We start from the raw sequence: 26,977 nt of genomic DNA, 5'->3' as shown, positions 1-26,977 counted from the left end.
GGTGAACGGGAATCTTTAGCTGCAGAGATGATTCATGACCTCTGAGACATTTAGGATCCTGCTTCCCGGTCAAGATAGCAAGCAGGTTATACACCTTGATGGATCAGAAGTGAGAGAGGAAGGTTTCTTGGAAAGCACATAGCTCAGTTTCCCCCTATATGCTGGGAATCCACTGTGCCCATCCACACAGAAATTCAGCGCCTGTGCATCCAACTTTACCAAACCCCTGGCTGCAGAATGCTTTCAAAACTTTTCAAATTTAAGCCAAATATTTGGTCAGAAACCAGCTCAGCAGCGAGGCCAAGACAAACCTCAGTTATTAGGGCAGCAAGAGTCAGATGAGGAAAGCTGCCGAGGTATTCAGAACGTACAGATGCAGCTTGCGGGGCTAAGGGAGGCACACGAACGTAATGCTGCGCACACCAGCAACGCTCCTGATAAAGTCACTGTGTGTCTCGGTTCTTTGGTGCACAAGCTGTGGCCAGAACCCTCAGCGTTGCTGCTGGTAAAAAGAGAAGTTTCAGGTTTATACTCAGTTCATTAATACTGTGGCTAATTTTCAAGGACAGCTCTCTTCTGTAGGTATTTTAAGGATTATTAGGACCAGAGCGCACATCTGTTCACATTTCCTCCTTGTTCTCTGCCCTGGGTTAAGAATAACATGGCTTTCCCAAGAGATACTTGTGCTTAAAGGACTCTCAGATGCAGCCATCAGTGGCCTCCAATCTACAGCACTTGTCAGGATTTAAGCCTCTTTCAGATGCTTGAGACAACTCCCCAGACTCCCTTCTGGGAGCCACTGTTGCCTTGTGCCAAGGGCAAGAAGTTAGTCAGAAGTTTTACCTCTGTCTTTTCCAACAGCTGAAAATATTCTCCGGGCTTTGTCAGGCAGCCTGAGCCCCTGAAAGGACCGCTTTTATACAAGTGCAGAGAAATGCTGCTGTGACTTCGGAGTTCTGACGGATTTTAGAGGTCTCAGGTTCTCAAGTGCAGATATTTGGTTTGGACTAGAGGCGAGAACTGTCATCCTGCCTATGTTTGGACAGAAAAACATTCCTGGCTTTGGTTTCTGCGCAGTGTCTAAAAGCAATGGAACACATTACACTTTGAGGGAATCCATATGGTGTAATGAGGAATAGGAAAGGAAGGCAGGGTACAGAACTCACTTTGCTTTCTCTTCATGCTGTTGGCAGCAGTGACCAGGACCTGGATATCATTTCTAGGGAGCTGGGATTTTCTAAGCAAACAGGCAGGGATGCATATCCCGAGATCTCTGCGTGCAATAAATGTCAGATGGAAAAGCAGGCTCTAAACAGCTGTCAGAAGGGAATGAACGTTGCATAACATCGCAGAAAACCTACAATGGTCAACCAGAGACTACAGAGAACATGAAGGACCGGATTGTTTGCACACCACCACGCACTTTCCTTGCTAAATCACCTCAGTCTTGCTTTGCTCTTTCCAATCTTAATTGCTGAAATGTTTAGCTTAAAGTGGAGCTGCTGTATAACGCACAACATATGGCAACGTTCCCAAGGGCAAATTTTAGCTCAAAAATACTTTCCCACTTCCATGGATCATTCTCAGCATTTCTCTCCTCACCTTTACTCAGCGTTGTTACCAAGTGTTGCTTTCAGCACCATTCCTAAATGGTTCTCTCCGCTACATTTGCCACTTCGAAGAGGAAGGTTAGCCCTGGTGCAGCAGCCAGGAAGCACACCGGCACCGCTTCATTCAAGTCCCCAAAACGACACAAGAACAACCGATTACAACATATCTATACCCACGCTAAGAGGCGCTACCCTGAGAACAACCGTTAGCGCTAAAACTGCAGCTGTCTGACTACCCAAACCGAATCTCACCTCTCATGAAACCTCTTATTTATTCATGGATTATGTGCGTATTATTCAGCGTTGGAACAAACTGCTCCCGTCGCCTTCCTCTGTCATCAACTGGGAGTTCTACGTGGAGGCGGGGAAGGCAGGGAAAGAAGGACCTAACATCTGATCATGTCTGATGGCTCAAAGCATAAGCATCAGCGTTTCATCTCGAGGGCACCAGTCCAAATCCAGGCCACAGGCAGGGGAGGGGGAGTGCACACAGCTGAATGTGATTTACCACATATTGGCTCCTTGGTGGCCCATGTGAAAAGAATTAGCAAATCCTCATATAGCTCTTATTTTAAAAAGGACTTGCATATTTATCCCTTCATCTCACAACTTGGGGGGAAAAAAAAAACAACAAACCAACCACCCAACATTCTTGCATGGTTCCTGTGGGAACGGCAGTTAAAACTTGTACTTTTTCAGTGGGTCATGGACTAAAAAGGATTGTATGTGCTGTAGCAGGGAGCAACGTTCCCCAGGGAGGGGGAGAGTAAGAGCGTTCTTTAGTCCACAAGCAGTCTCCCACTTTCTATCATGCAGCCCCTCGTGATCAGCATCTGCTGATGTTCCTAGAAAAATCCATGGTCTGCTGAATAGCAAATGAGCTGAAAACAAGGGCTCGCTCCAGCTGGCAAAGAAAACGGAATATTTTGCTTAACTGTCAATTTGGAGCTGCAGCTCTCAGAAGTGCCTGTACTGGCCTGACCTTGTGTTACCAAAGAGACACGGTCTTGACCCTAGGCAGAAGCTCAGCAGTCCAGTCATGGCCACGTAGTGACTAGAATTTCAGTAACGACATGAGGGAGAAATTTTTATCAACACAGAGATAATAAAGCGTGTCCATAACGGAGAAAGAATCGCTTCCCTGGGCGGGGATATTTTTGTTGTTGCTCTTTGGCGGGCTCTGTTAATAACCTGTAATCCTCCTGAAACCCTGGGCGCAGCATGGACTAGTGGGAACATAATCAAAGGAGAGATGGGGTCTTTTCCTGACTCTGCCTTTCGACAAGCAATCTCCCTCCCTCTGCTCCCTCAATCTCCTGCTGCCTGTAAAACGCAGAGTTTTGGCCACACTTCCAAAGGAAGCGCTTTAGAAACCCTGGTTCCGAGTACGAGATGAGCTGCCGTCTGATAGCTGAAGTTTTACACCAGAAAGCCTCAGCAAGATCTTTCCCTTTCAAAACCACTGCTGTAAGGTACAGAGCTGCGTTTCAGATGGCAGAAGCCCCGGTGAAAACTAGGAGCTCCCCAGCTCACGTGCAGACCTGTCCGTCTCCTCTGTGGGAGACCAACTGTTTATAAACACCAAGCAGAAAGTTACTCACTATCCACGCTGATTAAAGTAAGGGGAATATTTGTCTTTTGGCTTTCAAGGAGCATTTGCCTGCTGCTCTGATATCTCCTTGCCTCTCTTCGGCCCCTTGCTGTTCCAGTAACCACCAAGAATAGCAACTGGTAGCAAAAGGAGAAAGGGGAGGAACATTTCCCCACCTTGCCCCCTCCCTTCCTCTCCCATAATCCCTAGCTAAACTTAACGCAGCTCCTAACCTCAGTCCAGGCTCTTGGCTTTTTTCCTGCTTACTACAGATATCCTTTTCTTCTCACACTTACCATTCAAGCCTGGATCGGAGCAGAGAAACTCTTTTTGCAGGCTGAGAGCACAGGCCAGGTTACACGTGAAGCAGACGAACCAGCAAGCACACAAAGCTAACCGTTTCACCCAGCGTGGCGCTCCATCAGCCACAAGTCACTCTCTGAGCGCGGCCCTCCACGTAAGCAGGCTTATCGGGAAAGAGAAAACAGCAGAACCTTCTTCACTTCTCCAAAGCCTCAGACTCCCACGGAGCCAATCCTGTCACCGGGGGCAACGCTTGCCAAAAACATACCTGGCACATACAGGCATCTGCTTGCCTTCTGTTATCTCTCGTTCCTGTGGCTCCACTGACCATCTTGTTTCTTCTCTGCTGTGGTGCAGCAATTCCCTTCTTCTTACTAGGAAAATGAAAGGGTCAAGATGGTGCTTAAAGGCTCAGCTCGTGCTCCTCAAAAGCAATCACAGCAGGAACAGGGCAATGACAGAATATACTCCCAATCCGAATGCTACGTTTACAAACTGCTGCTGTAGTTCTTAAGCAGGTATATTATCCTGTGCAAAATTCCATCTCTAATTTGGCCAGTGAACTTCAGATAGAAAAACAACATCAGGAGATCTTGAAATGGAACTTGTCTTTTAAAAAATGCAAACGTAAAATTGCGGGGAGCTCTTCTTTCCCTACCAAATCTCTTCTCCTTAGCCAGGAAAAAAAAAAAAAAAAAAGAAATCTCCATTTTCTGCAACAGCTGCACAGCTTGGAAGTCAAAGGCTGTGGTCTTCCTACCATTTTTTTTTCCTTTAGGGAGAATAATCACTTGGAAACCTCTCTTCCTTTAGTATCCAAAGAGATTAGTAAAAAAAATGAAGCAGATGCTCCCTGCCATTTTTTTTTCCTGAATAAACTGACACCTTAGGCATAAGAGATGAGAGTAACAAAGCAGATACTGAACAGTTTGCCACCTCTGTCCCCTCCTCCCCAAGTGCCAGCACACATAGACATGTAACACACGCGATGAAGTATCGACCGGTTTTACCTTTAGTAAACTGCTTTTGGATTTGACATAGAGGCTTGTGAAAGAACTACATTTCAAAAAAAAAAAAAACAACCCAAAAACACTTAGCATGGGATTGGGGTAATACATAGGCTGGAAAATTACTGATTTGCAACAAATAGTGGTTAAAGCAGCTCTTACATTACAAAGATGGCTCAATCTTGTACTTTTTGAAAACAGCCTTTGCAAGGTACTTTCCTATCACTGCCCTACCACAATACAGCACTCATTTCGGGGAAATGTCTGGTTTATTCCAAAGGAATTTACACTAACATGAACTTCTAGGAAGCAAGCAAATTAGTATCTGGACCTCTGATTTTTACCAAAGCTGATTCTGAAATTCAGCTTTAGGTTATCTGGGTGTTAAATCTAACCCCGACAAATAATTCAGGCGTTAAACCTGATCCGTTTTCACAGCTCAAAAAATTTCACTGAAACTGTAACAGCCTCAAGTGAATACTTTGACAAAGATTCCCTGTAAGAGTCAGAGGTTGTGACGCAAGGCTTTCCCACAACACCAAGGGATTGTGAAGAAACAATAAACACTCCTTTGACTACCATACATTCCACAAAGTTAAAAAATTCTTTAAAATATTTGCCACCTCTTTGCTAATGAACAAAGATAGTAGAGGAACACGGTATTTTTGCTTGTTTTAAATATTGCTTGCAATACGTTACAAACAGTATGCTTGTGTATAATTGCGTCATTGAAGAGATACATCACACACGCAAACACGTATGTACACATACACACACACGCACGGCACACTAGCCCTACAGGTTGCTGCTTCCTCCAACAGTTACTTTACAGGATGGATTCAGTGGATAAAATTTTCAGACAGTTTGTCAAACACAATACAGCTGGATCCGTATTTCAGCTACTGTTCGTACATTCATTTTAATGCTCAGGAAAAAATATACTTTATTTTATTACGTTTTGCTGCAAAACAAAGAAACAAAAATGAAATCCCTTTTTCTCATGTCTTAATTATTACTATTTATTTTCTTTACACTTTGATTGGAGTATTTAACACCTGCCTTTGGCATTATGGATAGAAAGCTCAGGAGTCTCTGAACACACAGGTGTGCCAAAAAAAAAAAAAAAAAATATATGGAAGAGTGTCACTTAGAGGTTAGAAATATTTGTTGTAACAACGTATTTTCTCCAATCAGTGTTCACTACTTTATCTCTAAGGCACACACTCTTGTCTTTAGGATCTCATTACATCCAGATTTGCCTCTGCCAGTCCAAGTTCTTGCCGAGCCCACGAGCCCTAGCTCCGACAGCACGCCGTCGTAGGACGTTACCTCCCTACCCCTGACAGGCATCGGGGAGAACGGATGCCACGACCGATCTCCTCTGGTATCTGCCCACGTGAAGCGCAAGCATACGCTTCGCCACCGCCTGCCAAAGGACAAGGTAGATCCTCCTACAGCACCTCCTCTCGGAGCAACGCAAGGCTGCAAATCTGCTGGGCGCTAGACACGACGCAGTCGCTGGATGCCGTTGGAAACATCCGCATGTGGAAGTCTATCCGCCTCCGGTCTGAAAGTCTCTTAGGCCTTCAGCAGACAGGCAATATTCTTCACTGCGGGTCTTTCTGCCGGATCAGCAGCACAGGGTGAGGGGGCTGCCTGCCCTCAAGCACCGCTCCTTGGCCTCAGGACGCTGTAAGCAGAGGGGACTCCCTCCACCTCCACCCAAGTCTCATCAGTTATTCGCTTCCCTCCCCCTCAGGATGGCTTTGCAGGTAGCCAAACACATCAGCCTGACTAGCGCTTCTCGTCTAAAATGCAAACAAAAAGGGAGTAAAGGAGGGAGGTGGGAAGGGGAAGGGAAGCAAGCGTATCCTTAGACAAAGATCTGAATCCTCTCCCGGATAGCCTGCCGGCAGATGGGGCAGACAGTAAGGGCTGTGCTGCAGTCTGGGCAAGAGCCATGTCCGCACTGGAAGACCAGTTTGATTTGGTCATCGATGCAAATAGGGCAGGTGATGCGCTCTTCCATCTGCCGGTAGCGGTTCTGCAGCTCCTCCATGAGCTTCCTCTGATCCGTGGATTCAGAGCTCGGGCTGCACTCCACCTCGGTGCTGTCTGCAGGGGTGGAGAGCAGGAAGAGGGTTAGTCACTAGTGTGCTCTGCCTCATGCGCTGTCTCCTTAATTTGACTCTGCCCCTCAAGAGCAGCAGTTAGGTCAGACTAAACCCTCTTCACTGAGCCTTATCCAGGGATTCCTCAAATAAAAAGCTTGAGATGATGCTTTTTACAGACTGGACAGTGTTGCTTTCCTCCATTTAGCTGCTCAGCTGGTCTGTGTGTGTGTGTGTGTATGTTTCTGTTTGAGTTTTTTTTTTTTAAAGGAAACAAAACGTTGTCTGAAAGTCCTGCCTTGGTGTTCTGCTGCTGCTACCTTCAAGTAAAAACATTCAAAGCTGGTTGTGATGCTGTGCCATATGAGTCCAGGAATACTTACAGTGCTATGAGTGCTATGTTCTCTCAACCTCCTGTTCACATTTGGGATTCAAATTTCTGGTTAAGTCTTTCAGGATACACATGGTAAAACAAGAAGAAACCATTTGATATCACTTATGTTGGCTTTTGCTTACATGAAGCTATACAAATAGAGTCATTTGGTCAGCCCTAGGAAATGGAAGAACCCCAAACGCTGGACAACTGCCAGCTTAGGTAAATAGGCTTCTCCTGGTTTCAGCTTAACACAGCCCACTGTTAATCTTCTGCTCCTTGATCTTTGATTAGGTAGCTTTACACTTCAACATAGATGTCCCTTTCCCCAACATCCTAGAATTAGTTGCACTTCAGTGGTGCAAGAAGTTGTTTCAAATCCATAAAGGTGAAGCAAGTTTGGGGACGGGGAGCTTGCTAAGGGCAAACACTGAAGACATCACTGATAGGGAAGTCCTGCTGATATTTTCAGAGACCTTGATGTTCCTCCTCCAGTGGAAATCTGCATGCACGTTTCATTTGGAATTCTCATCGTTATTTTCTTGCCAGACTGACAAATACTCCAGCCTACTGTCAGGTAAACTTGCTATTTTTGCGTTATGGAGTTCCAAAGAAATTTCTGTCTTGGCTGGCTGTGTATGTCCAATGCCACGTGACTGATTCTTGGTTCCCCTATGCTTTTGTCCAGGCATCAAGTCACAAGACTACAGCCTGACTCCGACAAAGGAGTCCACAACACTAAGCCATGAGCAGCAGGACAGGCAATTCATTCTCGTATGCACTTGCCCTAAGAGTGACCTCAGCTAGAAAGACATCAGCTCTCACAACCGCTACAGAAAAAGCTTCAGTGGGCAACCTGCATTAACTCTAAGGCAAGAGCAAATCTGCTTCCAGCTTGCCGACACGTGTAACGTTGCTCATTCTGGACACTGAGTAACGTGGAGAGAAGACAATCTGTTTAATGGGCTAAAGAGCTTTATCGAAACAACCCAGCTCGATGATTCCTGGATAGCTGGCTAGTGCTAATTTCAGCTGTAGGCACTGTAATTTCAGCCAAGGGAGAAGCAAGGCTTTCACAAGATGCAGTTTTTCCTTGCTCACAAACTTTCACTGTTCAATCACCGCCCGTGAAAACGGTTAGACTGACACATGGAGAGCCTGGTATTTGCTTTCAATACACAAAATAAGCCAGGCCCAGGGCAAGCTTTCTCAAATGTCCTCTCCTGTCTAGGCCGCTTGAGCTTGGCCCATGACACCTGAGAGAATCTACCTTTTCCTCTCTAAAGGTGGTCAATGCAACAGGCACCCCCCCACACCCAAAATCAACTCCCTTCCTCATGCTCATTTCACTGAAAACCCTCGATGCCGCTCAAAGTAATGCTATGCAGGACCCCTCCCACAGCACTTAACAGCAGGAACAGCAAACATACCTTGTTTCAGCTTTTTGGTTATTGTCACTTGACATTTGATGCACTTCTTCATTCTCCTGGAGCATTCTACCATGAATGACACAAGAAGAGATCACAATTAAGCCCGCTGATGCCAGAATCAAGAGGAAGACCACAGAGTCAAAAACATCGGCTTTGAACAGCCTGAGACCTCCCTGGATGATTAAGAGATTGCTTCTACATGGAAATGAGGACACTACCTTCTTTCTGAGCTACGTCCTAGTCTCTTAGTTCAGTATTTCCTATGCCAGTGGCAAATACAACTCCTTTAAGTCCTCAATGCTCTGTGCTACTGGAACTGCTGCACTACGGATCAACACACCCCTTTGCTCTCAGGGAAAAGGAAGCAGCTCTGGCACACAGTCCTTACCAAACTCCCTGTGGTCAGACTGTGAGTGTCTTGTGAGATCATAAACTTGCCGGTATGTTTGAGCAGGCTGCCATTAAAACAACTGAAGTGTGACCAAGCCAGTAACAAAAGCCAGAGAAGAGGGAAATCCTTTTCGGGAGGTTTTTGATGGATAAAGCACTGCTAGCTAGAACTGAAACATCTGGCTTTCCTTCTGAATTATCCAGGGCATCTGTAAGCACAAGCAAAGCTGCCTGGGGTCCCAATTGGCAGGTAGTCAGGACACTCTGTGCTTTTCGTAGATAGCTTTGGACATCTTAGATAAGATGGTGGCACTGAAATCCTGTTGGGGTTGTTTTGGGACACAAACAGCACACTAGCTTTATGTCTAAACAGAGCTTGATTTATGAAAGTCCGGCTATGGAAGCTATGTGGTGGAACAGGAAAGACATATTAGAAGAAAAAAAAAAAAGAGGAAAAAAACCCCAGAATGGACTTACCTTCACATACGATACTGTGCTGGCATGGGAAGAAATGGATGAGCAAGGCCAGCTCTGAGCAGACCAGGCACTCTGTGGGGACTGCCACACTCGAGACACTAAGGTTGGTCATCGTGTTGGGGGTGGTGTGCACACGGCGAAGGCTGCAGGTGATGGCTGAGCTGTCTGAAGAAACCTGCTGCTCCCTGCAACCACAAACATGTAACAAAATTTGAGCCACATACTCTAGGCCCTCCTTCAGCAACCAGATAACGTTGCGTTGATCCCTGGCAAACATTCCACGTGGAGACAGAGCAGCAGATGCTCAGGTAGCATAAACTTGTGAACCTTCACTGCCCTGGTGGGACCGACTCAGCCTGTAGTAGCTGGGATTCTGACTGGTTTTATCTCAAAAAAAAGGGAAAAAGCACAGATGACTAATATTTACCCAAGCTGAAACTGCTCTTTTGGAGGGCAACAGTATGGTATTGACAGTACCATCATCTGCTGGGAAGAGTCAGCCTTCAGGAGCTATTTAAAAAGTGCAGCCCTAAGGATCCTCTGTATTTGCATGTTCCTGAAAAGTGCCTCAGGTCGTTGCCTGGGAGCCTACCTCCTACATAACACATGCTCAGATTCAGACTTCTATCCTGGCATTATGAGCTCCAAATCCCTCAGCATCCAATCCATCCATTACCTTTCCTGCTAGCTAGACCTACTGCCTAAACTGCAAGAACGATTAATGATTGAATAGAAGGGACAAGGATGGCCATTTACTAAGCAAATGCCTTCAGTACCGCCACAAAATCCTCGTCCCACTGGGAGTATTTGAAGGGATGCTTTTTGGTCTTTTGACACAAAGTCAGTACATTTTGGGGAGAAAACTGCTATCTAGCTTCCTATCAAAGTGCCAGCAGCTTCATTATAAATGCATATAAACCCCAGATACTCTCCCTCTTCTTGACATATTAATTAACCAAGCAGCTTAAGAAGGTACAGCTAACTATCCTGTCCTGATGCTGGGACACACCATGGTGTACTTAGGCCTATGAGCTAGCTTGCAGCACTCGGTCTGCAGTGGCTGCCTTAACTCTGCAGACACATACCCATATCCTCTGGTCAAACCCCAACACAGCAGCTGAAACCAGTACACTGTTATGAGAAGTGTCAGTCTGAAAGAGCTGGCGCTCCTTAAGCAAAAAACAACTTAATCCAACATGTACTTCACTGACAAAATTCCTACAGAAGATGTTTAAAGGGACACATTTCACCTGTTATTTACAGTGGACCAGAAGCATGGCCAATGACAGCAGCTGCTGCGTGGTTCCTCCTCCAGGGGTGACGACTGTGGCTCTGTGCCCTCAGATCAAACAGAACTCTGCTTTCGTGTTTGCCAAGTCAAAACCCAAACAAATGTTTTTCTCAGAACCTGAGATAAAGCCATCTTTGACTTGCTACTCTCCCTTTGGCATTTTCTCAGCTATTTCTCTTATCAGTTGAAAAACAAGCATTTATCGAGCTCTGGAATAAATTCTGTAGGTTCTGGTGCCCACTCTTCTGTTGCACTTCCTCTCTGTTTAGACTTTAAATATCTGTAGCTGCAGAATCCAATGAAAGTAAAAGAGAACTTAGAATTACTCTGCAAGAGAGAAGTTGCTCTTGGCTTCAGTGGCCAGTCTTCTTGGACTGCCTCAGGGCTCTCTAAGTCAAGAGGCCCAGTTTGCACCAAGCAGTATTAGCCTGCTTTTCCCTCTCTCAAATGGCAGCATCCACCCTTAAATAACCCCTCCAGAAAGACAGGATCAGCAACCACCTCCAGATAAAACAGGAGGTGCTCAGACCGACATCCAAAGCGTTTCAAAGATGCTTCATCCCTGCTGAGACGACACCTGCATGCAGTGACAGCACGGTGCTGCGGGAGCACTCTGCATTTTGCAAGGAAGCAAACTGCAGCTGGTTTCCAGAGGACATGGTTTACCTGAATTTCTGTGCAAAGTCTTTGACGATCTGGACAATCCTTCCATCTGTAATGAGGTCTAAAGGAGACTTTCCCCGATGGTTTGCATAATTAATATCTGCTCCTTCTTGTGCTAAGTAACACGCAATTGCAGTTCCGACATTCAGCTCTACATTTCCCAGAAAGCCAGAAGCCTGCAGCTAAAAGATGTTGAGAAACACTCTCTGTTAATAGAAGAAGTTTCTGTTATGTGGCTTTGATCTGTATCAAATTCTAAACAAAGTCTTAATCCTTGTACTTACAATTTAAAGCGCAACTCAGCGTTCTTTTTCAAAAACACAAAAAGATCCTTCAGCGTGTAAATAGCAGGTTCAAATCTTGCATTTCAGGAACAAGAGTGCCTAAGACTGGTCCTAACTGGTGCTGGTCATTACTAATCATAGTAACAGGCATTCTCTTCTTGAGGTAGTAAAAAGTATGCCAAAGACATCGCAGTCCACACCAGTTGAGGAGCAGCTGGTGTACGGAGCCCTAAGTGACAGCTATTTAAAAAGCCAAGTTTTTGTGTACGTTGTCCAAACCAATTTGAAGTCAATGAACATCTTCCACTGACTTAAAAGACCAGGCTATGCAGATCAGGGCAAGTACAGTTAGACGTGAAGGACTCTACAGCATCTAGGTATAACGTTCCTGTAAATAGCGTTGGGAATGACACGCACAGATCCCTCATGTTGCTTTAAGACTTCCTGCATCCAGGACCAGCTCTCGGCTGTCCCCAGCACAAGCTACGACCCAACAGCTAGCAAAGCCGTTATGCAGACTTGCCATGAGACAATAAAACCCACCCTTGCTGCTGACCCCTCTGCTCAAATTTGCAGGCAGAGAAATGCAGAAGAAAGAAGCGATCGCTGAGCTGGTGTGGGGTGTCTCTGTGGAATGTCAGGGGCTGAACGAGCCTGAGAACCTGAGGCTGGAGCATCTTTGGCCATGCACTTGAGCCATCAACACTGGTAGCCTGGTAATGAGCAGAGTGGAAGAAGAGCAATGCACCAGGCTTCTTCAAGCACCAACAGGTACAAAGGAGGAATGGGTGGTTTGACACACAGCACGCAACCCTTCAGAACGTCGGTTTAATTTATTCTCATCAGTTCAATTTACAATAAAAAAGGCCTAAGCCAGATTTTCCAGCGTACTAAATTACCCCTACAATGGAATCCTTCTCACTCCATCCGTAAAGTACCACCAACGTTTGCACTCTCGGTTTGCACCGCCAATCTGGTGTGTGCACATGTTGGTATTTACACAGATGGCAGAACATTCTGAGGGGCTAATTTAATACCTTTGAAAAAAAAGCCAGACTAAGCTTCTGGTCCTTGGTATATCACGCATTGATTTCTAGATCTCAGGCCCTTCCCAAAAGGCCTTACATACCCATGAATAGAGAGCAATACAATGAAATCCCGTTCAGGCTTTGTAGCAGCGTAGTCTTTATCCTTCAGCCTGATAGGTCTCACCTCTCACATTCTGCTCTACATCTGCAGATAACTGGGGTGTTTGTGGTTAGCTATCCTCATATTTTCCATGCCATCAGACAGAAATGAATTGCTGTGGTTCTGGGGCATTAATTAAACCCAAGATTCTTGGCTCTGCATCTGGATTCATGACCTTTCCCATGTCAAGAAAGAAGCGCACAATGCTAATAAAAATATCGGGGGAGACAGTATGAATTGTTGTCTGACTATGTGAAGTTTCATGCTATAAATTCAAACGTACCCTCAGAGGCCTCAGAGGATCTATTCTTGCTTTCCCACAAGCAACATTTGTTTCCACACTCCAGATCCGGACTGGCTTTGCACACTCTCCCTGCCTTCCTTTGTGCCCTTAGATCCCACTATCTGCTGGCATTCTAACATCAAGCATTTTCCTGACCTGGGTGCTAGAATTTCTCCCACTCCCAGCTCACCTTGGAAAGGAGGGACAACCCCATCTCCCCTTCACGCTTCTCCATCATGACAGACATTAGCTGCTGCCGTTCCAAGGCAATGTGCATGGCTGTGTCCCCATCCTCATCTTCAGCATTGACATCACTGCCTTCGCTCACCAGCAGTTGCACCATCCCTACGTGTCCCTGGATGACAGCCAGGTGCAGAGGCGTCTGGTTACGGTTGTTCTTGAGGTTGACATCACAGCGACCCTTGAAGAGAAGAATTGCATCAGAGTGAGCTGTTGCTGCTGAGTTTGGACAGATGGGAGTTGGTGGTGGTTTTGTTTTGTTTCTTACCTCTTTGATGAGAATTTCTGCTACTTCTTGGTGATTATTGAGAGCAGCAAGGTGCAGGGCAGTGAAGCCATCTTCCTTTTTGGAATCAACCAGCTGCCGAGCTCTTGCCAGAATCTTCTTTATGGCTCTAGAGTGTTGGAAGTTAACAGAGATAGAAGAGTTACTTTGCCAGGAAGGAAAACAATGCAGAAGAGACAGGCTTCTGCTCAGTAGTTATGAATGTTCATGTTTTAATAGGCAGCATCATGAGCTGGCACCTGTGATGCAGAACACTCCCTCTATCTCACAGATTGAATTACAAGAATAAAACAAGAGCCCTCAGCTATCATTTAATAAAGCAGGGTAAACTCACACTGCTATAAAAACAATGAGCAAATTTATCCTTGGAAGAATTCCAGAGGCTCTCAGCTAGACACATGCTTTTCAAGTACCGTTTACTACAAACCTTTGCCTGTCCTTCCATGCGTGAACCCAAACATCTAAGGAGACTATTCAGAAGTAGACAGATTTCCTAGTCAAGCTAGGTAGGTATGAGAAAGATGGGATAGGGAAAGGAGGCAGCAGTTCCTGTGAATGCATGAAGGAGGGAAGGAGGGCAACAGCTATACCTAGCCATATCCTAAACCCAAGAAATGTATAACCAACCATTTCCTTCCTAGCCACCTAGAACTACATCTGCTACCTTCTTACTGTTAAGACAGCAGGCATGAGTTAACATCTGTAAAAGCAGTAAAAAAATGAAAAAGGTCACTTACAGCTTGTTGCCTTTCAGAGCAGAATAGTGGAGCAAGTTGAAGCCTTGACAATTCTGGACAGTGAAGTCTATGTTGGGTACTTCAGTGAGAATCTCAATAACGACTTTGTAATCTGCAGTGATAGCATAATGCAGGGGGGTGTCTCCCTGGGAATCCTATACAAGGACACCAAAGCAGAATAGGGGTTACCTACGTCAGAGCGTCAAATGGAAGAGCTCACCCCGACGTACAGTTGAAGACAAGAACATATGTCGTGTCACCAGCTCACATCAACTCCAGGCTAAACATTCAAATGTCACTGGCATCCACAGCAGTTTCACAGCCTTTGTGAAATAATTTCCCCAGGGCTTGAAACCAGCTGCCGAGTAGACACGTGCTAACGTTCCTAAGTAGCTTTGAGAGACCAACCCAGCACAGTCCAGTCCCACCATCACACAAGCACGCCCTAAAAATGGGATGGGTCCAATTCACCATCACTGCCCTATGAGTTACTAAATGCCAGTCTTAAAAAAATCTCATCACTCCTCATTGCTGTGAACAGGAGCGTTTCAACACCACACATTAGTGGCAGGTCAGCTCTCACTGGAAGCCCGAGTCCAGCACAGCAGAGAGAATGCTACTGGGTCGAGCTGAGCAGACTCACAATGATGAAGGGTCAGACCCAAACCTGGAATTGCAGAGTACTCAAGTTAGAGGAACTCTTCCTCTGTGCAATGCACGGTAGTGCATTTTATGAGAATGACCTTCTATAAAGCAACAAATGGTTTAAGACATAAAGAAGCACACCTCCCCGCCTCAAAATGCCCCCCAAATCCAAACACATGCCCCCATGCACCCTGCCAAACCCCACAAACCCCAAAACTTACTGGGAGGTTGACATCACAGTTGAGCTCACAGAGGGTCCGCACCACCTCTGTGAATCCTTGACTGACAGCAACATACAACGCTGTGCACTTTGCGTTGTTGAGCAGGTCTGCGCTGGCTCCTTTACCAATAAGTACACGGGCAACTTCAGCTTGGTTTCTGATTTAAAAGCAAGGAGTAAGGCAGATTAGAGTCAATACCGTGCAGACCGTAAATGCTTCCTCCTTGCAAGGCATTAGAACTTCTCGGGTTTTGTATCCTCTCAACCTCATCCCACCTCATCTTAGTATTAGAACAAAAAAAACAATCCACACAACAAAACCTTCCTAATTTGTCCTCTAGAATTTGCTCTCTCTTTGCTTTAAACCAACAGGAATCTCCCACTCTTAATGATGAATTCTTCCCTGGGAACTGACAACACAATTCAACCTTTCACCTTGCTCTGGAAAACACGTACACTTACAGAAACCAACCAAACAAACTAATCCCAAACAAACAAACAACACCCCACCCCCCTGAAAAAGTTCTAATCGCCAAAACTTCCTTATCACTTGTTCTGATTCCAAACAAAATTTCTAGCCCGGGAGCTGACCTGGCTGCGGAGGTTAAACTAGTGCACGAAGAAAAGCACCCGCGGCCCTGAAGCTCAAAGGCCAATTTCCAATATAAGGTAAAATCAGAGAAAAGCCTCCATCAGCCACAACCCTTCGCACCGACTGCCCATCTACACCTAGAAATGTCCTTCTGCAGCCCTTTAGGTCTTGTATCAGGGACAGCAAGAAGAAAGACACCCTACCCAAAAGCTGCGTAGTGCAGTGCTGTATCCCCCTCTTCATCCCTTAGGTTGACAGTGGCGTGGGCCTGCAGCAAAATCTTCACGACATCCAGGTGCCCCTGATAAGAGGCAATCTGCAGGGCAGTCCTACCTTGGTTCTTCGCGTCGACCTGCAGGAAGGGCAGAGAGCCAGCCAGCAGCTTGGTTAGGAAAGACCTTGCCTTGTGGGCAGGCCTCAGCTCTGTTCTAGAGCAGGCCTAGCAGGATGGAAGTCGCTAGCTGCAGAGCAGTTGCGGGCTCAGAAATGCTAAGCAGAATCCGTGCCCTGCTGGCTCCGCTTTCTGTACATCAACTACAAGGCTGACCTTGTCCCAGAATACTTCTGAAGGGGAAGGGCACAGCACATTTAGTCAAGAAGGGAAAAGCAAGCGAACAGAGCTGGAAGCCAGGGCTCTAATTGCAGCTCTGATGCCAAATCCCTCTATGCCTGCAAGCAGAATTCTTCTTGACATCTCTGCCAACAATTCCTTTCCCAATAGGAAAACGTGTGAGGAGATCAAATTAGCTCTGCACGAGGCTTTGAAGACGCCAAGTCCCCATTGTTCTATGTTACTCCAGGTACTTTACTGGGCACAACAGCTGGAGGGTATATCATGGTGTTGAAGTGTTGCAGTGAGATTTTTTGAGAATTAAAGGGACTGAAGAACAAAGAGAGGCTGTATGAAAGGCAAGGAAAAAAAAGGAAGAGAAGCTGTTGAAATCAGCGGGAGGCTAAGGAGAAGAGATGAAGGAGCTAGCAAAACCTCAGCAGACTGGCAAGGAGAACAAAGGGGTTTTTTCCTACAGCTGGTTCTATGCAGCAGGCAGGACAGGACAGGCAAGACTTCCCTTGATTCACTCAAAATGCTGCGTGAGTAATTTAGCCAAGGAGGCATTAGAGGCCACTGTGTTATTCTTCCATTTATACAGAAAGACAATGCTGATAAGCTGGAAAGGCCTTGGCAAGCAATTCCAACTTGCACTACTAAGTGAGCCTCAAATCCAGCCTCCTCTTGCTGTTTCTAACACTCTAATAGAAATAACTGATTTATTAACATAAATACTAGAATAGAAATAGAAATCTAATAAAAATAACTAGTAACATAACGGATTCCTGACTCTTGGCACTTTCTTATCTGGGATAAATTCCACAACTCCAGGTATTTCTCTATCCTCCCATCTCCAGAGGTCCCATTCACTTTACAAACAAAGAACTATAATAAACACCTGACAAGTAATCACTACATCAGCTTCACAGGGCTTCCTTCAGAACTGATCCTAGTTTTCCTGGTTCATGCATCCAGCTGCTCCTGCCAGCTGTGCAGACATCGCCCCGTTTTGTTAACAATGGTTTCCAAGGACACTGCTGAAATACTTTGTTCTCTTGTTCTCCTTTTTAAACCTGGTTATAAACCCTGCACCCCTCACTGAAGGGGCTTGAACCTTCAAAGACGCAGCGTGAAAGAGCAGTGATTTGAGTGGATGTGATCCTAGCAGTTTGGCACTCTGCAGGCACATAAACTGTTCAGCAACAAGTCAAGCCCAGTTCCCTGCTCCAGTCAGACATGAGATAAGACATTGCACAGACACACAAAGCATCAGGATCTGGGCAGTTTTCTCTTTCCTGACTCCAACAATACCATTTTGCAAGGTCATCTAAGGACACATTCAGCCAGACACAACCCACAGCTTTCTTTTCAAACAGAGGCTAGATACTCGGGACATCCTGCTGCTGTTTTCATATAGATAAACACCTCTCCCTCTAATTCCACAGGTACAGTATCCATATAGGAAATCTGGGAAAAGCCAGCTTTGGAAATGTGCTCTAAGCACTTAACTCTAGTTCAGATTTAATGCCACAAACTGGAGCCGTGCATATTTAACACACAAATTTAATCCTAAATTGCAGCAAAAATGATTTTCCAGCTATTAGGAGCTAATACTAGGTCTGAAAAATCTATTATTTTTCTCCCATCCTCTTCCCCACTTGACTACAAAAGTTTATGACAGTATTTTAAAGAACAACAACAACAAATAACCATTCAGGATGTCTCCAAAAAGTAACCGTTCGGGATGTTTCCAAAACTTGCCTTGTCTGGGTACTTCTGAAGGAGCTCCCGAACTTTAGCTGCGTTGTTGAGCGCTGCACAAATGACCAGGCAGCCTGCATGCTCTGACTCTGTCTTCTGCGACAGCAGTTTCTCCAGTACAGTAATCAAAGTACCTGGTAGGGATGAGAAACAGCCACAGGTTAAGAGGGCCAAAGAGCAGGTGTACACGTGCATACAGTTGGCACGGAACAGCTGTGTAACCACAGCATGGGCCTGCTGTGCCTCTACCACTCAGCTCACACAAACAGCATTGCAGACTTGTGGCTTACACAGAACTTTCGCTTTACAAGTCTGACGTTTTGAGAACCCAAAAGACTCGAGAGCCTGCTACAGAAGACCAGAAATTTACTACTAAAAGGCAAATAATCTGAAGAGGAATGCATGGTTTCGGAAAGGATGCCGTAGGGAAGAAATACAGGTCTTTTCAGATGGGCCCTCTAATTACAGACTTTTGAGTGCTTGAGAGGACAGAGGTGTTTCAGTTGTCCAGACAGAGCAAAGTTAAAAAGCTTGGACCCGTATGCAAGTTCTCCCTGAAATCTAACTTGAGCAAACAGTTTAAGACTCATGTACAAACCAAAAAAAAAATGGCAGGTCTGTCCTCCCTCCCCCACGATCCTGACATCTAAAAGAACTAAGTACGGTGAGGCCACAAGAAATTTCCAAGCAGATGTACAAAACAGACAAAACCCTCTCTACACACCATGTGATGCCAAATTCAATTTCAGGGTGGACTGGGCAAAATAATTGTTGGTTTGATGACACCTCCACCCAAGGACGTGGGAATATTTCACAATATTTCAAGAATTAGTATTCTCCTACAGGAAACGCAGCAGGACAGAGGAGGAAATTGAGACAGATCAAGGCAGAAGCAAATGCTGAACCTAGGGCAGCGCTATGGTTAGTATTCCTGAGTCCTAAATTCTGTATTTTGCTGTTAAGGCCAGCTTTGCTTCCCCAGTAAGGCACAGCTTGGTTTTGGAGCCCTGCCCAGGGAAGAGGAGGCAGCTGGAGTTTAACACCGTCCAAAGAGTGTGGTGGTTGTCACACCAGAGCAACCATTTCACAGCCCCTGACAGATCAGACGTCAATGTTCTCACTATCTCACTTTTGGATTCCTTCGCATTCTCCGTTGTCATGAGGTTTGCTTCCTCATCTCTCTGATAGGCTGTCAGGCAAGCTGGGTTAAACGTCCAGGACTGCCCTCCAACCGACACTCGCAAATCTCCATCCCCATAGACTTTGATCACTTTGCCGATGTGCCCTAGGGTCTGCAACGGAAAGAGAGAAGTGATTTTTAAAAGGGAAGAGGCAGCATGCTTTGCATCTCAGAACCAATGCAATGCTTCTAAGGGTGGTTTCGCAGGCGGCACTCCTGCTGTGTGAAAAGAAGCACTGAACAGTGACACACTCACAGACAGCTTCCTCTTCAAGGACACCAGAGGGTTCTGAGCAGTTTCTCTATTACTGGTTTTACGTAACAAGGGTTTCCCAGACACATTACAAATGTCTGGAGAGGAAGGTGGTGAGACAACAAAACATGGTCTGAAGAACCTTGAGAGAGCAGATAAAATTGGGAAAGGTTTCCTCTGCGCATTTATTGCTCCTGGAGGACACCTGTATTCTGCTTTTTAGCCGTACTGGTCTGATCAGACCGTTTTTCCACTTGGACACTTTCCTGCCTCGTTCCAGAGAATCAGGGAGGGTGTAAGAGGACTTGTTTGCTTTGGTTAGTGAAACCTCTTATCTGACTGACCGGTAGCCAAATCCTTTGTCAGATTCCCCATTTACCCGCTTTGCTTTGGGTGCTGCCAACAGGATCACACTACCGATAGCCAACAGCACTCGGCAAAGTTTATTTCGCAAGGCCTCAGCACTCCAGAAAGGTCTGTGCGCTCCCTGACCAGCAGGAATACTTGGAGGCAAGGCAAGCCCAGTGACTAGGACTAACTGCTTGGGAAAACTCAGGAAGTTACTGGACTGTCCTGGAACTGGTGCGCACTCACAGGTGCCATTTCATCTGTCCACTCCCCATGACCAGGTTGGAATCGCTTCACTGTTTCCATATCATCTATCACCCGGACAACATCACCAACCCAAAAGGTGTTGAGCTACAAGAAAAAGAAAGTCATAAGCTTTTGGGGGACGAAGCTAGAAAAAAAAAAAAAAAAAAAAGCGATTCAGCCCCTCCACCCCACCCCCACCCTCAGAAAACCCAACCAACCAAGCAGCCCATTGACTCAAAAAACAAGGCATTACAAAACATAACTACGACTACCAAGAAATCTGTAATTGCTGCACTGCAAAATAAACACAGTCCAAGGGCTGGGGTATTTCTGTTTTAAGCCAAGTGCACATTTAATTAGGGAAAGAATTTGAGACAGAATATTTTTCTTCTCTTCTTTCTTCTTCAAACCATTTAGAATACCAGTACAAAGTACAGATGGAAGTTGCCTTGGTCCATCTCCTCCCTATACCTGACTTGGCACTGGAGATTTTAATTCATTTTAATAAGGAAGTTAAATCTGTGAGTTATTTAAAACAGAAAAGGGAAAGCAGAGTTTATCTGCACTGGTAATTTGCCAGATGCTCCCTCTGCTCACTGAGCTAAGAAGGGAGCACTGTCAAAACACACTTTCCAAAGCAGACTAATTCTGCACAAAACAGTCTGACACTGCATTTTCCATTGGTGTTGGAGTTTTTAGCATTGTGACCTTGTTCAGGTCTTTCAGAATTCTGTACTCTTCCAGCAGCTCTCTATACCCGCTAGCCCTGTTCCTAATCATCCACATTTCAAGTCCTCAGACCAGTGGGGAAGGCCAGAGCTATGAGCGTTAGAAATGCAGACACAAAATTAGAGGAGCTGGATTAAAGACTCAGGTCATCCAGGAGAATGTGAGAGAAGCAAGACAAAGAAAGATGCAAGAAGGAGAATAACATGAAGACACAAGAACAAGGAAGAAAACAAAATCAAATGGAAATGATGTGGAAGAAGGTTCGCCGCAGATGAAAGGCAGCTGCAGAAGGATGAGCTACTGTAGGTCTACTGTTACCACTCTTATCAAAGAAGCTGAAATTAAGAAATGGAATTTACCTTAAGAACTTACAACATTTGAAATGCAAAGGTTCACAAAACTGGACAGCCTGGTAGCCCAACTCCCACTGCCTGCAACCATCTGTCTTAGCTCTGACGGCTTGCAGGAAATTCTGCCTAGAACCACTGCTTTTGCAGTAGCAGTATATTTCTCCGGCACTTGCTTGAGACGCATTGTGTCCTAACACAGCAGGCTACATCGACAGCTATTCCCTGCAGCATTTCTAGTTCTGGCCAAGCTCACCTATCAGCACCTACCTTAGTCAGAGCTCCAGGATGGAAAGTCCAGCGGGTTTCACTGTTGAACTGGACCCTCACGTCCCCTCTGTCCGTGATTCTGTGCACAGTCCCTGTCTGGCCAATGAACTTTTGATGGGGGGGAAAAAAAAAGTAGGGGAAACCCCCTAAATAAATCACATTGCTTAATAGTGGGGAAAGCAGGCATCCAAGGCATAGATGGCTAAATTACCCACCGTTTCCAACTCACAGACTAACAGCGCTCCCGAACCTGCTTTAAATGAGATGCAGTCATTGTTTTTCTGCAGAAGGAGGGAAAGGCTGCTTAAGAAGCTCCTCTAAAGCAGCAGCATACTGGGGGAAGAGGGCAATAGGAATACAAAGTGTGAATATCCTTGAAAACCCAGCACAAATTGACCTCCTCTTCACAAATGACAAAGGTGGGCAGAGACTACAACATTGTTCTGCAGTGTAACACCAGCAAGGCATGCTCTATGGGGACAAAAAAAAAGCGGGCACGGTAGAGGACACTACAGAAAACAAAGCGTAATTGTGTAGTGCGGTATTCTCTATCTGTTGATTCTGGCAGGTCCTGAGCAGCTGATAGTTTTTTGGAGGCAAAAAGTACCAATTTCTGAGACGGCAGGAAGTTACTGTTTCTCTGTTTAATATCGCTTTCTACACCTGCATTCACCAACAACAGGAATTCAGAAGTGCAGAGGTGTAACAAGCTAGCAGGCTACGTTAGCTACACAGCAACATTCAAAAACTGTAGTTTTGGGGATGAAGGCCTTAGCTGGAACAAAAAATTCACGGCTCCACTGACAGCCACCTTAAAGTTTGTGCCAGAAGACAGTAAGTCCCTGCCTGCCAGGCTAAAAAAACCAGACCAAGGCTCAGTTAATAGATTCCCACATTGAAACTGAAATGACATCGTTTGTCTTGACATTTTAAAGTGTGATTTCAAAGACCGCTCACCTATAGCGCAGGTTGGGCTAATATACATATATAACAGATCTTTATCATTTTATAGCACTGCTTCATACACCAAGGCTTCAGACAGCTGTCTCGGAATCAGACCTGCAGGTCATTCAGTTTACTGACTCAAGAGTAGCAGGCATTTGGGTCCCTTGGGGCTATACACTCCTCTCCCTCTCCAAAAATCCACTTTTACACAAGTTACTAATACAGGCTCAGAGACAGGTCTTATTACTGTAATGGCAGTATCAAAACGTGATTTTGTCTTGCAGGAAATCTACTGCACAAGAGCAGTACTGCCTGCTTCAACATGTAAAGGTAATTTACTCTATTTCGGGCAGTATCTGTTAAATATCAAAAGCCAAGCAAGTTGACTTAGGGAAAAACAAAAAGCACAGACCTTTTAATTTAAATGGTCTTTGGTTTTAATTTATTCATTTAGCTCTTACCATTTCATCTGAATGTAAGCCCACACTGAATGCTCACAACCACCTGGAGACTTACTTCCACGATGGCCCCCTGAGATGCTGTATTACAGTAATAAGTGTCATTTCTATCCTCACTTCCTCTACAATCTGAGGTTTCTTTTAGACAACAGGTGACAACAGACTGATAGCTCTGCAAACTAAAGACAAGACAACAGGCTAAACTCCAAGAACATCATATGGGCCAAGAAATTTTAGCCCTGCCCAGGGATAGAGCCCACTGTTGACAAAACACATAACTTTCTTTACTAGTAATGCACAGTACAAAAGAAGCCAAACAGGGAACAGATCCAGAACTCCAAGCACAAGATCCACGGCTCGTTTAAAAACAAACAAATCAGCCATTATTTTCTTGCACTGGCTTCCAGGACTCTTGGAAATTATGCAGGGCTCCACAAGGCAATTCTCATACAACACAGATTCATCTGCGCCTAAAAATAAATTTGTCTCCAACGTCCTATAACTAAAGAATTTGTATTCGTGACTCAGTCAACACAATAGAAATGTAGAAGGTAACACGTTACACAAAGATGTTCTGGTAACTTCCCAGCCTGTGCCTACTTATGTAACCTGAGCTAGTGACTGACAGGTTCCTGAGCGAGCAGGAGCAAGCAGAAGCATACCTCAGCCATTTTAGGATTCCAGCCACCATGGCCCTCCTGCATCTCCCGCAAGATGTCAATGTCCAGCAGGCACTTCACTTTGTCCCCATGCTGGAACGGGTGCCTGTCCGTGCTTTCTTTCCTCTGCAGTTCAGCTGGTTTTCCTGAAGAGAAGAATGACACCACCCACAGACATGCAGGGTGCAACAATAAGCTTTGTAACAAGGGCTGCAAATTAACACAGGTTTAATGGGGGCAGAACAGCGCGAAAGCCCCTTTCTGTCGTGGAGCAAGCCCTACACATTCTCTGGGGCAGCACTACGTAGAGAGATCAAGAGGATTTAGCTCTAACTGGATATTGATATGGGTTAAACATGAGGTAGTTCTAACAAGACACAATTTCATCGCTTCCCAGAGAGGGGAATGCCTCTGAATGACGTCTCTCGTGCCATGTCAGACATCAGTAGCTGTTCTTAGCAACTCAGACACCCACAACTGTTGTTCAGCAGACACACCCACACAGTACTCAAAATAAGTTCTCTTCCGTAGGCAGCCGCACAGCTTGCTTCACGGAGTGCCGTACCCTCCTAGCCCTCCTGTGTAGCAAGGAAATAAGCTCCCCATCCAACCCTTCCCTTCCCTTGTGCTCTTGCCAAGCTGCTCAGGGAGAGAAAGAATGAGAAAGACCTGATTCTGGTGCTGCAAACTGAAGAACGGACCTCTCTGTTTTCCTTCAGGGAAGCAAAATATGGGCCCCACACCTCATCAAAAAAAAATACAACTAAATTACACCTTAGTAAAAAAAAAAAAAAAGCTGCAAGTCCAAAACCACAAGTGGTTTCCCTGGTTTCACTAGAGGTAAAAGGAAAGGTGGATTGCAGCAAGTAGCCAATAGAGACATCAGCTTTTTCTAATCTCTCTGCTGGGCAAGTATTTGGCAGCTCCATTCTCAGAATCTCTCTTTTGTCACATTCCCCTTCCATACACTTTTTGGTCCACCAGAACAACAACATTTGCTCTCTAAAAGCACAATAAACACCAGTCGGACCAGTGCTTGCCTGAAGAATAAAAAACCTCCGGATTAACAGAACTGACACCGGGGTGAATTCTCTGCTGACAGATGCAGGCATTCCCAAGGGAGTTCCATGCATTTGCAGCAGACAAGAAGTTGCCTTGGCAGGAGATCCCTCCTCGGGATACAGCTGTGGGCATCTGATGGTCTTACACAACCTTACCACTGAAAGGCCAAACTGCTTTACTAACCACTCTGAAATAAAGCAATATGGTCACACACTGACCACTTCTTAAAAATGGTGCACATTATGTGGGAACTTTAGAAAACCACCTGTTGGTTTTCTGTCTTCCAAGCAAAATGGCTTTAGCGTCACAATACAGCAGCGCGAATCAGAATTTCTCAGCAGCAGACTTGTCTCTACGCACCTAATTTTGGGAGATGCTCTTTGTAGTAAAAGCCACCAGACGCCTCCACAGTACATTTCAGGTCCACTTTTCCCTTGTGCCCAACTCTGTAGACGTTTGTGGTACCATCAGACCACGTGACGCTGGCCACGCTGCGTCCCGTCTCTACATCCCAGCCGCGAATATCAACCACGCGTCCAGTTTTACCTTCACCGCCTGATGGGAAAAACGAGGGGAAAAAATTGTCCAGCTGCATTTTCACTTAGACCAACGTACAGAAACTCACCTGACACTGGGATGTTTACTGAGATGTAATTTAACGGCATTTTTATCTTAACTAAGTAAAAAACAAGGAAAAAACTTATCAGTTGTCCAACTATTCACCACAGAGGAGCAGGCACAGAGCCAAAAGTCAGTAGCTGGGGCAGATGGAATTCTGACAGAGAGGTTGCTGCCGGGCAGGGTTTCTGTGCACCCTGTCGTAGGCCAGCTCTGCATGCTGAACATAAGCACACAGGTCTGCTTCGCTGACAGCATACTGCTGCCTGAAGCTATGTCCTCCAGTCAAGCGTTCTTCATGTACACGAAAGAAGGAAATCACACCAAAAAACCAACTCATACAACGTCCTCACAGCTTGCGTGACTCACCTTGATCTGCAGAAGGCACAAGAGATCTCAGCCACCTTCTTAATTAGGGAAATTAAACCATGACACAACTCAGTTTGACCAACTAGGAGAAAATCTCTACCTTAAACTCACCAAAAGCCAGCTAACCATTTACTTTGGAATACAGATACAGAAAAGCTGAATTCTGTGTAGAAACAGCTATTCCTCCTGGTGCAAAGAAATACTGCCTAGCTAGGCACCACACAGTGTCACGGCACCACACTGTGGCAAGATAAAAACACGGCAGCGCTGTAAAATCCACCCAAGAGCTTTAATTTCTCCCCAACACCAGTCAGGCGAAGGAGCATCAAGTAGAGTTTCTTGTGGTACTTCTCTTCACCCGCCCAAGCAAGGAGGAGTACTGTTGAAATAGCCCAGAACAAGGGGATATATTTGTGAGAAGGTAAAGCTGGCTGGGTACAGAGGACATATTCTCATCCAAGAGACAACAGCCTATCGACACTGAACCTAGTGACAGGCAGTCAGAATTCGCAGGTTCCCTACCTCGCTCTGCTGCCAAGTCACTGTGTGAACTTGGGCAAGTCCCAGCACTGGTCTAGTGCCTTCCCAAATGGGGACAGCAACATCCGTCTGTCTCACTGAGTGGACAACGAGCTTCTAATTGCCTGCAAAGTCCTGGAATTTAGTAGCTTAAAGGAATTAACTTTCTCGTCTAAGTGCATACCTATCGAAAAAGCGTAAGACAGACAAACTAACTTCCACTTCTGTGGTGTCTGGACTTGGGAAATGGTAGTAAGGAAAAATACGCATTCAATGAAAAGGCTGAAGTGACTAAAGAGCTGCCAGGGCCCACCCTGACCACAGCAGAGAAAACAGTTTGGCCAATTGTCAAATTTTGCCCTCAACACTAATTTCTGCAGTAGTGAAGACTTTATTGCTGTGGTTGCTGGAGAATGGCTTCTGCTTTATGAGTTATAACTCCAGACTGAAAACACAAAGGGGCAAAAAAAACCCTTTTCTAGTGCTGCTCTGGGGTTATATGACTGTGTCTAATTCACTGATACCAATTTCTGGGTAGCGCTACGGGTTAAGGAAACTTTACTGTGTGTTTCTATTGCAGAGCCTTGTGCACACTGTGATGTTTACAGCTTCTTTTTTCCCCTTAATTATTTAGTAAGACCAAAGGTTTCCAATGTTGACTCCACCATTTATTGCAGCTCTGGGTTCAGTGGAGGACATGGATACTTGCGGGGTCTGAGAGCAAAAGCAGCTTATGCTCGGTACAGCTTATCCATCCTTTTGGGATCAGATCAACATTTACATGTCTGAGACTTGTGTTGCTTACGATGATTGTGACCTGAAAGCAGTTAGATGTGCAAGGCAAGGGAGAAGAAACTTAAGGCCAGCCACTCGGCTGCTCCCTAATGAGCCTTGTCGCTGATGGAGCTGCCCCCATCCACAGCCATTTGCTCTTCTGAACTT

At 45.5% G+C, this 26,977-nt stretch overlaps 1 protein-coding gene across 2 annotated transcripts in view; it reads right to left on the bottom strand.

The window, feature by feature from the left end:
• Nucleotides 1-5,087: 5,087 nt before the first annotated feature.
• MIB2 (MIB E3 ubiquitin protein ligase 2) overlaps nucleotides 5,088-26,977 on the bottom strand; it is a 48,917-nt gene continuing 27,027 nt past the window's right edge. The window contains exons 6-20 of one of the 2 annotated variants that reach the window (XM_086475997.1): nucleotides 24,890-25,084; nucleotides 23,471-23,613; nucleotides 21,406-21,513; nucleotides 20,060-20,164; nucleotides 19,162-19,324; nucleotides 18,033-18,166; nucleotides 15,925-16,073; nucleotides 15,131-15,287; nucleotides 14,265-14,419; nucleotides 13,510-13,636; nucleotides 13,192-13,422; nucleotides 11,250-11,428; nucleotides 9,293-9,477; nucleotides 8,426-8,491; nucleotides 5,088-6,626 (exon numbers count right to left, since the gene is read on the bottom strand). In XM_086475997.1, the coding sequence (XP_086332123.1) occupies nucleotides 6,385-6,626; nucleotides 8,426-8,491; nucleotides 9,293-9,477; nucleotides 11,250-11,428; nucleotides 13,192-13,422; nucleotides 13,510-13,636; nucleotides 14,265-14,419; nucleotides 15,131-15,287; nucleotides 15,925-16,073; nucleotides 18,033-18,166; nucleotides 19,162-19,324; nucleotides 20,060-20,164; nucleotides 21,406-21,513; nucleotides 23,471-23,613; nucleotides 24,890-25,084 (2,339 nt within the window). In that variant the 3' untranslated portion in view covers nucleotides 5,088-6,384. The remainder of the gene's footprint in view (nucleotides 6,627-8,425; nucleotides 8,492-9,292; nucleotides 9,478-11,249; nucleotides 11,429-13,191; nucleotides 13,423-13,509; nucleotides 13,637-14,264; nucleotides 14,420-15,130; nucleotides 15,288-15,924; nucleotides 16,074-18,032; nucleotides 18,167-19,161; nucleotides 19,325-20,059; nucleotides 20,165-21,405; nucleotides 21,514-23,470; nucleotides 23,614-24,889; nucleotides 25,085-26,977) is intronic. The other variant, XM_086475998.1, reaches the window with a different exon arrangement.

This window comes from Leptosomus discolor, chromosome 20 (genome assembly GCF_034619465.1).
Source record: "Leptosomus discolor isolate bLepDis1 chromosome 20, bLepDis1.hap2, whole genome shotgun sequence".
NCBI classification, from domain to species: Eukaryota; Metazoa; Chordata; class Aves; order Leptosomiformes; family Leptosomidae; genus Leptosomus; species Leptosomus discolor.
The sequence above is the reverse complement of the archived record's forward strand: the minus strand, read 5'-3'. Positions and strand labels throughout refer to the sequence as shown.